We start from the raw sequence: 11,032 nt of genomic DNA, 5'->3' as shown, positions 1-11,032 counted from the left end.
TTGACATGTTGGCAATGCTATGGTCCCCAGATTGAGATATGGTGGGCGAAAGGAGACGGTAGGCACAAGCCAGAGAAATCAATGCGAATGCTTTCTGGGAAGAAAACTCTATTAGTGCACATAGCTCCTGTGAGGTGCTCCAGGGTTGCCATAGAGATTCACTGGGTTCGTTCGACCAAGCGCACAAAGCGAACACAAAATGCTGTTACCGTTAACACGCCGAACATCCGATCCTAAGCCCACTGAAGACTCTCAGTAGCTTCCTGTTGACTTCGGTGAGTTGAGGATGATGTCTCAAGAGCAGCACTTGATAGCTCATTTCTTATCACATGGAGCCCTTTTATGTCCTCCAGAAGGTTCATACTGAAGACATTTAGAAGCTTAGTCTTCATCGATCGAGCTTTTAAGATATGCTTAATTTTAAGCTTATTCAATCCAATGGCTTCAAATTCAGTATAGTATTAAAAAAAATAAATAGTCTTTCAATCACCATAAAGGTAGAAAAATTCCCCCTGGCTCTAAGCATCTTATGGAACCAAATAGCAGGGTGAGTAGTCTGATGTATAACTCTAACATTATTTTAGTCAACAAGCTACGTGCCTGGCTTGGTGATGCTCACTAACCACCATGTCAGGACAAGACAATGAGCCCACCGTGCTCTGTTAAAAATCTCATACCATACCGTTTCACTATTAAATATACATTTAAATATAATGAAACAGTCTGTCAGAATAATAAAAATACTCTTTGACATTTTTTCATCTTTTTCCAAACTCCTTAAACGTTTAAGCAGACAGCTCATCAATGACATATTGTATAAATGCTTCACTGTTAGAAGTATTTTTTCATGATGAATCTTTAAAGTGCCAGAATATCTAATAAGTTAAATTTTGATTTTCTTTATATGACAAATGCTTAATAGTTGTCTTAGAGTCTTTCTGCACTATGATTTTTATCTTTTTTTTTTTTTTTTTTATTACGGTAATAACAACATCTAATATGCTCTTTCATATCTGTCTTGCTCTTTCTTAAGGTCAAAATTATATCCAGCCTTAAAAGCAGCAAGAGACTTCTTCCCTTCAGTATTTTCAGGCAATAAATTACCATCTTCAGGCAAATAATAGCAAATTAGTAAATCTAAATGGGATATATATACTTTAATATACACTTGGTAATCAGAAAGCCAAGTATTGGTATGCCATTACAACAACTAATTTTCAATCTCGCAAGGAAATTAGATGCTATTACATCAGGCCATCTAATTGTCTTTCTTGCCAATAATCTGTGAAGAAGAATAAATGTTGATTCCTCCTTCACTCTTCAGACAGATTTTACTCCCTCAGATTTTATTGGACGTACTTTCATTTCACCTTTGTCTGCCTCAGTCAAGGCAGGGGTGGCTGGTGGGGTGCAGAGGAGCAGCAGGAGATGGGCATAGCCCTGGGCAAATTGCTCTTACAGCGGTGGGGACAAGGACATGGCCACAGGACAGTAGCAACCTGACCCCACGGATGGGACAGGCTGGCTGCAGCTCTGCCTGGTTGTTTTTCCCATAGTCATCCCCACTGCTCTGTACAAGGATGTTGGGAAATTGTTTGTTTTATTAGAAAAACCTGGGCTGGATTCAGGGCATCCCTGTGCCAGCCCTCAAAGTGCCCATACGTCCCTTCTCTTCGCTTGCAGGGTGTGTACTGAAGGCAAGTAAAATCCCAGCCCTGCTTGGGATTGACCTGCTGTGCACCTTACAGCACAACGGGCACAACCAGGAGGCTCTGGGGGTGGCCATCCCATTAGCAGACACTTATGGCCAAAGCCTCCAAACGTGGATCCTAGTTAGAGCAAAGCAGGGTAAAAATCCCTGTGCAGTCAGGGATCCTTCATGTCCTCTAAATGCATTTTAATGTGCCTTGCTAAAGGATGCATGATCACAAAAGAAGAGAGTGAACAGCATTACTAGCTCAGGACTGATATAAATCTGCAACAGCTGCGTTTGAAAGGGGAGGTGTAAAGGGTGCCCATCACTCAAGGACATGAGCATCTGGCCCTTTTCTTTAGCGGTAACTGGAGTGATGGATGAGGCAGCCAAAACCAGCTCATAAACCTGGGAACTGGCCTGGATGTGACACGCACAGGGCTCCTCGGAGGCTGGGAGGTGCTGAGGGTGCTGCGGGCCTTGGGCAGAGCTCACGTCCCTTCCCCAGCCCCAGGGCTAGCTCTAAAGGAGGCCACCCTGTCCTGCCTCAGCTCACCTGTGGTTAGCTCCTAAACACCTCCAAAATCTGTCGGTCAGCAGGCTGCTTCTGTGAGGTGGCTTGGGGAACATAACTTTATATCTTTCAGCTGGAGAAATGGAGCAGAAATGAAGTGACTTCCCGGAGATCCCAGACCAAACTGCTATCAAGGGCTGAGATGGATCGAGGCATTCCCAGCTTGCCGACTTGGCCCAAGACAAAACATCATTCTGCCTGCCCTCTAAATTGGTTTATCCTTTCTCTTTCTCTTAGTTTAGCAAAGAAAAATAGTAAAGAAAGTCAACAAAAATGCCTTTGCAGAGTAATGACTCCCTGTTCTGCAGAGCAGAATCTAATTCATTACAGCATGTTAATCGTGCTGTGGGCCAGCTTTTCTGCAGCCTTCCTACTCTCCCGTCTGCTCTGAAAAAGACTTCTTATGACACGTTCCCAGTTCCTATCAGTAAAAGTTAATGTACTCAGCAGTGGCACCCTCAGATCCTTATTTTCTGACAGAGATCGCCGAGGTTACTCTCTGTTCCTTACAAAATAAAGCCACCTTCGCAGTTCAGAAAGGAGTTTAGCATTTCATGTGGCAGGCAGCACAGGTGATGCGAGTTTTCAGGTTGTGGCGATGGAGATCAGCCCACTGATGGCAGCACCACTTCTGCAAATCTGCTGGATAATCTGCATTTCTCAGGCTTGCCCTGGGTGATTTAGGTGAATGCAAGACTTACGGCTCTTGGTGGCCTCCTCCCACCAGCTTTTTTTTGTATATGCAGATCTCTCAAGGTAGAGAGGCTTGTCAGCAAATGACTAAATCATAAATAAGAGTTTTTTTCCTCTAGCCAAGAAGCTATTTTTCTTGCAGCCCACACTTTCAAACAGGGGGTGAAGGTCTGTGCAAGAATGATATTGTTTCTCTCTCCCTCCTGAGCATACTCCGCTCAGAGGCACTTGCCAAAACACTATAAATGGGTTGGTTGTACACCTGCACAATAAACAAAAAGGAAGAGGCTGATTTTCAAAGCTACACGTATAGCTCTGGTGGCTTAGAGACAACCAAGTTTATCAGATCTTACCAAGGCAGAAACATATTTCATTAAGCAGAAAAAAAAAAAAAAAAAAAAAAGTTTACCATAGTGGATGTGAAAACCCAAAGAGAAAGCTGAATCTGGATTTTTATTTATCTATTTATTTATTTATTTATTTTCCCTGAAAAAGGAGCCAGGTGGTGCTGGGCGCTGCAGGGAGCGGGCCAGAGCCCCCAGGTGTCTGCACTGCAGCAAAAAGCCACTGTGCTGCGGAAGGCAGAGACACGCACGGATGGAAATACACACCTTATGTCTGCACAAGGGCACGATTAAATCCCAATAACTCCTTTTTCTTAAGAAATGAAAAGGAAAGCACACTGCTGTTGGGACCCTGGAGCTGTGTTAGGCACAGCTATCGGCAACCCCTACCCACATGCTGCATGGAGATGGGGCAGGATGCCCACCTAGCCTTCATTTTCACATGGCCAAGCACATTAAAACATTGCTTCCTGGGCTGTTCTGGAGAGTTTTCAAGTTAGCAGCTTGCATTGGCAGAACATCTGCCACATCTGAAATCCCAGCAGCCAGGAATGAAGGAGGGCAGGTTCCCTGCCACAACCAAATGCCTGCGTGCCGCCGTGTTTGCTGACCTGTGCTTCCTCCCACCCAGACAGCTCACAAGTCAGAATAATTGCATGGGAATAATTGCCACCTAACATTTTCCTTACAGACTTGTAAAGGTCTCTAGGTGCCACTTGACTAAGAGCTGTGAGAGCTGAGTGACCTTGACGGCAACAGAGCCCAAAAGGAGTGGAAGCGTTTGAGCAGGTTTTAAAAGCACGATGCTTCAGCCATTTCAGCGTGAACATGTGCAGAGAGGAGCGTGTTTAATCTCCTGCTGTCCAGGAACCCCGTAACCACACTTGCACTGCTCCGTGCTCATGTCACCTTTCTCCATGAGCTGAGGGGTGCAAAATGTGGGGATGTTATCAGCATTGATTGGACTTGATGATGCTACCTGACCTTATTCCACATTGAATAATGTTCTCCTGCATCGTGATATTTAATCGGGAAATATTAGAAAGGATCCATATACTTGTTTATTATCTTAGCTTTGAATTCAAAAAGCATTGCATGGACACTGCAACATTTTCAAAGCAAGGTTACAGCTCGTAGGAGGAGATAGCCACAAGGTAAAACTCACACGTACGTAACTCAGCAGATTACCTTTCCTGCACACAACACTTACATATTTTCAGATCAAATCACTCTCGTTTCTTTTTTTTAATTATTATTCTTAACAGGAAATTTTAAAAGAGCGTTGTTAATCACTGCACCACAACTTCAGCTGATGAGCAGAAACCACATTTGGCTCGTTTCATGTTTTTCATGATTTCAGATGTGCATTGCCTACCTAAGTCAATTAATTGAGGCAGAGGGAGCTGCACTGATACCCTGCCTTACAGTGATTTCCCAGGACTCTTCTGGAAATGAGATGACACATATCAAGAGATTATTCCCTGGTAAAATCATTTTAAATAACTATATTAAAAAGAAACAAGAAGTTACAAGCAGGGCCAGATTCTGTCTTTCACCATTGGCCCATCACACCTTTCGGAAATCTGAAATTAAATGTCTTTTAAATGTGCACTAAGGCTGGTGGGGCAGCTGTCTGCAAGAAAATGGGGTTTGGGACAGGGATGCGGGGTGCAGGTGGTGGTAGCAATGCTGTAGGTGCTGCAGGCAGGCTGCGTGTGCCCTGCTAGGAAGAGCACACGGCTATTTTTGTATTAATCAAGAGCAAGCTGATTAAATCTGTAGCTTTACAAAGAAGGGGAATTAACTGAATGAAAACATTCATTTCCATACAAAACTTTATGATACTGTAACTTTGGAAACAAAGCCCGTTCTGAGCAATTCCATCTGCTCCACTTGGCTTGTGCTCTTTGAAATAAACATCTGTTTACAAGATGAAGACACGGGCACATTTGTCTCTGTTAGCTTTATCAGAGAAAAGCATTAAAATGATTTTAAGCACAAAGTTAAGCATCAAATGCTAAAATCAAGAGTATGGTTTGGAACACTTGCTTATGACTTTGCTCTTCGAAAGGAAGTTTTTTTAATTCCCGATCCAACACCATTGCGAAAGGACCGTTTATTGATAGGCATCTCCAGGTAAGGCTTTAAAAGAGCCAGTTCTTCGCTCCTGCCCACCTTGGCTAAGCAGTTATTCAGCAGGACGAGGCAGTAATCAGATTTTCCATACAGCTGGCAATTCAAATAAAAAGGATTGCTGCTCTGAAGATAAAAAATTAAATAAATAAAAATAATAGATTAAAAAAAAAAAAAAAAGAGAGAGAGAGAAAGAAAAGGAAAGGTAAAATTATGGATTTGTGTAGTTGCCAGGACTTGTTCAGTACAAAAAGCAAAGCAGAAACACGAGAACAATTTATGTTTAGAATGACAAGTTTGAACTGCTATTTACTAAGGTTTGTTGTACTCAGAATCAGATTTTTTTATAGCTTTATAGGAAATGTAACTGATGCATTTCAGATTTAAAATACTGATACTGTTCAAATTATGTTTACCTTATGAAATGGATTGTTTCCCATGATGTTGACCTGTTGTGACATGCAACACATTTTCCCCAGAGTATCATGCATATTTATTGCCATAAAATGAGATTTTTTTTCAGTTAGCAATGTAACAGCATCTTGTTATCACTTGTGTGGAGTCATTTAGCTTAAATGACAGATAAGAGAAAATGAAAATGTCTGTAAAGCAGAAAAAGGAGGTAGGAAGCTTTCTAGTAGTTATGACTAGTTATGGGAGTAGTTAAATTTAATAACGACAACATAGTAATGGAATTGTAAAAAGTCTGGATTAAAATCCATACAGATTTAAGTATGTCCTTTTACTGCACTTTACATTATAAAATCTAAACAACATCAAAACTTTAAAAAATTCATACTGCATTTAAAGTAACATTGAATTTAAACTGAAACATTTCCTTACATGTCTACAGTGATTATAAGCATCCTTCACCATATCATGATTTACAAGCTTGTTCCTTAGCTGTTTAAAAGAGAAGTATTCCCTGCCATCCTTTCTAAGCCTCTCCATACTGTCTTCTTTGGGAAATGGCTGCATGCAAAACCACCAGGTGAACACCTGCCTTCACTGGAATTGAGGATGAAATTGCCATTAGCTTCACTAAAATTAGTTTTAATTCAGTGTGCTAGTGCTTTTATTAACACTGTTGAGTACTTAGATTTTTTCTGTTCTGTGCATATAAAAGGGACATTCTCTATTCTCTCTGCAAGCTAAAGCTTGCTTGAGTCTGGGGCAGATAAACACACACAGGTTAGTAGTCACTAACCACACTATTTTGCCACCAAATCTTTTCTATTTCACCCAGACAGAACTTTCTTTCTAACAGGAAGAAATCCTGTCTGCAAGAAACAAAGACACAGAGAAGTTCCCTTCTGAGCTTTTAGCTCCTACCTCACAACCTGTACAGGAACTTACACTGCTGAATAAACGACTGCTATTTTGACATGCAAGGTATTCATTTATACTAAATAATTCAACTCACTTTACCTATTATATCATTGCCGTAAAGAGATCATTAAGAAACGTGGCTAGTCAGATCAAGCTCTGCCTAACTAGCTGTGATCAGAAATGAGAGATGATTCAGCATTTACAGAAGTAAAACATACAGAGGAAGCAGGAGATGGATAGATAAAATCTAATGGGAACTTCACATCCATAAACTAAACAGCTGCATGAGTAGCCAGTGTTTCTGCCAGAGACAGATCTCCTTAATGAAAAGATAATGATGCAAAACACACCGGAGGAGACCCAGAAACCCGAACCATGACTCCAAGAGCTGATTTTACAGCAGTAAAGAAACAAGGTGTCTAAACAAGACTTTGTCCAAAGCAGGAATATTGGATGTCATTTGAAATAAAATATCTCATTCGACATTGCAAAGTCTGAAATGGTGAATATCTGGTTGGACCATCAGTCTGTCATACTACCTGGTCAAGATCAGAAACGGAGGGAATATTAGTGTTATTTATTTCAAATAACATGCTCACTTTGGTTTTACAGGCTGTTCAGCTTTCTTGAATAATTCAACCAAAGTTGTGTTACTGATTCTATAGAACAATTTTTCATAACTTTATATAAGAATTTCTCCTTTACCTGCATATGCTATTAATAACAATGACTAATATATTTACCGACTTTTAAGCTGCCTTTCAGCAAATGGAATAAATATACATATGCTATTGTACCTATTGGATGTTGACAAAGAATTGAGATGAAATGGAGAAGAGATTATGTTTTTTGCTTTTCAACATATTTCAACTTCAGCAGAAGTTCTCCACTCTCCGCATTAAATACACAACAGATTTCTCATATGATTATTTTAGAAATTTGCATATTTTATGAGTAACTAAAGCAAAAATGAGCTATATTGCAGAAAAAATAGATAGTATTTATTCAATAGCCTTGATATAAAAAGCTTCTTTCATTTAGTAAAAAATTAAACCAACCAACCAAACAACAACAACAACAAAAGATATTTAAAAGAAATGAAACATCCAATCTTCAAGTAAGTAGGGAGCACGACTTACCATGGAAGGGACAATTGGGTAACCCGAGCACACAAACATCGTTGAGATCCAAAGGATGAAAAGAAGGTTTAACCTGCATAAACTTCAAAGACAAACTGTGATCAGATACAATTTAAAACAAAATCAAGCTCTGTACATACATTTAAACACACAAACACTACATTTTTTCCAAATACAAAGTAAATGGCTATATTTTTACCTGATCATTTTTTATTCAGGGTTTGCGTATGTATATACATGCAGTTATTCTAACAAATTCCTCACATATCCTTTCAGCGCTTTCTTAGATGACCATTTTATACCAGAGTTCAGGAGTGAAAATGTCATCAAAGCTGATTTTATTATGACTAATTGGTCCTTGTTTGGCCTTTTCTTCTTGTTAAATGGGAAAATGGCAAGAACACACATTCAGCTGCCATTATGAAACTACCAATTGATTTCATTTAAAGTGTTCCATGAAAATGTCTTTCAAGTGGGTTTACTGTTAAATCTGTATCATCTTAGCAAATATGGTCAAAGGTCTAAAGATCTCAAAAATATATTTCAAGATTTTTTACTGCTTCCAATACATCATATTAAGACCTTCTAAAGCCTGGCTACAAGGGAAAAATAGCAAAAGTGCACTTAAATAGAAATATTCTTCAAAGAATGTTGTTATAATCAGAGCAGCTACAATACTTAGCACAATAAATTGCATCAATATAGTTGTTGTTTTTTTTACATACCTATTTTTAGCTTTTAATTTTCAACTGTTTAGCAATTTAAAGCTGTTTCACTTAGAACTAAAGTTCTTTGGATATTAATTTCTTCTCTTGCATACAGACATATATCAGACCATACTAAGTTTAAAGTCTTAAAGTCTTCTGTAGGATTAAAAAATTCCATTAATCTCCATCAATCGAGCAAATGTTTAGTGTCTAAGAGCATTGTTTGTTACTGCAATATTAGGAATAGCACAGCTTTTTACAGGATCCCATGGTTTATTTATACAGGGTGCTGGAAAAGCAGTAAGAGTCCCACAAATTCTCTGAATGTTAATCTGCACAGGTGAGGGAATGCTGAAAATATATATATATATTATTTTTTTTTTCCCTTTGAATGAAAATGCTAGAGATCTTTTTTGTTGACAGTCACCCAGTGTTAGAGACATACTCGCCAGTGACTCAGCAGCATTGAATGTTGTGTTTCTTTTGGTGTTTACACTGAAAAATCAATGTACAAGGGCTCCAGATGGGAACTCTGTGAGAGTCTTCAGGGAGACCTGAGCTTTTATAAATTATGGCAACTTTACCTGGAACATTCAGTCTCCTGATGTAGCTGCATTTAATTCTAGGAAGTACAAAGCAGTAAGGTCTTCAGATAAAGCTGGAAGAAATGTAGTGGCATTTAAGAGGTTTTAATACTGCTTACAGGAAAAAAAAAAGAATTCATAATTTGATCTGAGGTTGTGATTGAATATATTTTCATTATCACTGCATATGGAGGTGTTGATCGTGCCACTGGTTTGCATAATCCAATGATTCTTACATTTTTAAAAGTACATGTTTATCATTGCTGGTAAAGTGTTTCAGGACTTATTACAGAAATGTAAAATGAAATTAGCCTGATTTAAACACCACAGTAAGCAAGCCATAAAGAGAACATTTGACTATTTGCATATGCAGTATGTGTTCTCTTATTCAGAGAGAAAATCCTTTTGTTTGAATTGGACTTCCAGTCCCAACTCGTACAGGACCTCCAACTCCAACCGATAAGCGGATTAGCCCATGTTTCTGCTGCAAAGAAAAGCAGCTCTTCATGTTGGATTCTGCTTGAGAAAAGTTTAGCATCCCCTTTCATTGTATCCACATTTAGTTTAACTCCATTTTAATACAAAATTAACCTTCCCACAACATTTGTGAAAGAGAAAGACAAGAATAACCTTGTGATTAAAGTTTAAAATTTCTAGGTTCAACATGGAACTGTACCTCAGACTCTTTGGGTAACCTTTGGTGCATTAGTAGCTTTTAAAATTTGTTTAATTTTATTATTTTATTTTATTTTATTTTATTTTATTTTATTTTATTTTATTTTATTTTATTTTATTTTATTTTATTTTATTTTATTTTATTTTATTTTATTTTTTTAAATCATGAGTTCTTTGAGTTCCTGGTGCCTCTGTACCTCCTATGCCAACCTTTGTTACATCTCTATGTTTTGGGCTATATTTCTAGCTCACAAGCTTTGGACATGAGATGTGCCCCGAGCCTGTTTCTGTGGGTTCCTTCAGCGTGAGGAGATGGCAAGCAGATAACTGAGTGGGGCCATCCAGTAGCTCCCAGGGGACACCAAGGAGATGGGCACCACCACCACCATAGGCTGTGTGGTCCTGGACAGCAGGCAGTGCTGTGGGCCATGGAGCACAGAAGCAGGTTACTGAAACCTCAAACAATGTGAGAAGAAGTGTGACTTTCTGAAAGAAGGAGAAAAACCCATCAAATATGCTCATTAAGGTTGTTTCACACAGAAGTGGCAAAGGGAAAGATGTTCACATAGTAGCGAATTTCCATTGCAAAATTAATCACCTCTGGCCTGGGAACCAGGAAGAAATCTATAGTTAATCTGAGGGCTTAAAAGTATTTCATTCATGCTCATGTGATAAGTGCTCACAATAAGATCTTTTTTAGCAAAATTCTCCAGATTGCTTTCTGTTACTGATTGTGCCAGGAAAGTCTCCTGAGACAGACTCCTGTCCTTAGGACCTGACTCTAAGAGGGGACAGGGAAGTGACATTTGTTTTTTCCCCCAAAAAATAAAAGAGCAGATTATGGATTTTCAAAGGCTCTGACCAGCTGGGTAACCACAAACTTCTTTCACATGAGGCAGATGGAGATTTCAGCTGTGTGAGTACAAGTCATTGAGAAGTTACCAACCCAGCACCGGGCTCGAGGGATGTGTCTGCTCCTGAGATGCACACGGTGGTGGCGTTATCTGGACAGAGTGAGGAGTCAAGACCTCACACATGCGTCTAGCTTTGAGTTTATCTAGGTATTTGGGATATAATTTAATGCACCACAGCTGTGATTTGTATGCATGAAGCATATCTGGAAATTTAGATGCGTTCTCGATATTCCCACTTCAGGTTTCG

At 39.3% G+C, this 11,032-nt stretch overlaps 1 protein-coding gene across 1 annotated transcript; it reads right to left on the bottom strand.

Moving 5' to 3' along the window:
• Window positions 1–3,417: 3,417 nt before the first annotated feature.
• On the bottom strand, window positions 3,418–7,983 carry NPS (neuropeptide S). Its single transcript, XM_027460772.3, has 2 exons — window positions 7,906–7,983; window positions 3,418–5,563 (listed from the first exon to the last, which is right to left on the bottom strand). Exons 1-2 carry the CDS (start codon window positions 7,942–7,944, stop codon window positions 5,354–5,356), a joined length of 249 nt encoding a protein of 82 aa, XP_027316573.3. The 5' UTR covers window positions 7,945–7,983; the 3' UTR covers window positions 3,418–5,353.
• Window positions 7,984–11,032: the final 3,049 nt, after the last annotated feature.

This window comes from Anas platyrhynchos, chromosome 6, assembly GCF_047663525.1.
Source record: "Anas platyrhynchos isolate ZD024472 breed Pekin duck chromosome 6, IASCAAS_PekinDuck_T2T, whole genome shotgun sequence".
Taxonomy (NCBI): Eukaryota; Metazoa; Chordata; class Aves; order Anseriformes; family Anatidae; genus Anas; species Anas platyrhynchos.
The sequence above is the reverse complement of the archived record's forward strand: the minus strand, read 5'-3'. Positions and strand labels throughout refer to the sequence as shown.

What these genes read in the sequence shown, in the direction of transcription:
- NPS (XM_027460772.3), bottom strand. Translation starts at nt 7,944, where the DNA reads ATGTTTGTGTGCTCGGGTTACCCAATTGTCCCTTCCATG. An exon ending in ACCCAATTGTCCCTTCCATG is followed by an intron (nt 5,564 to 7,905) that starts GTAAGTCGTGCT and finishes TTTTATCTTCAG; the next exon opens with AGCAGCAATCCTTTTTATTT.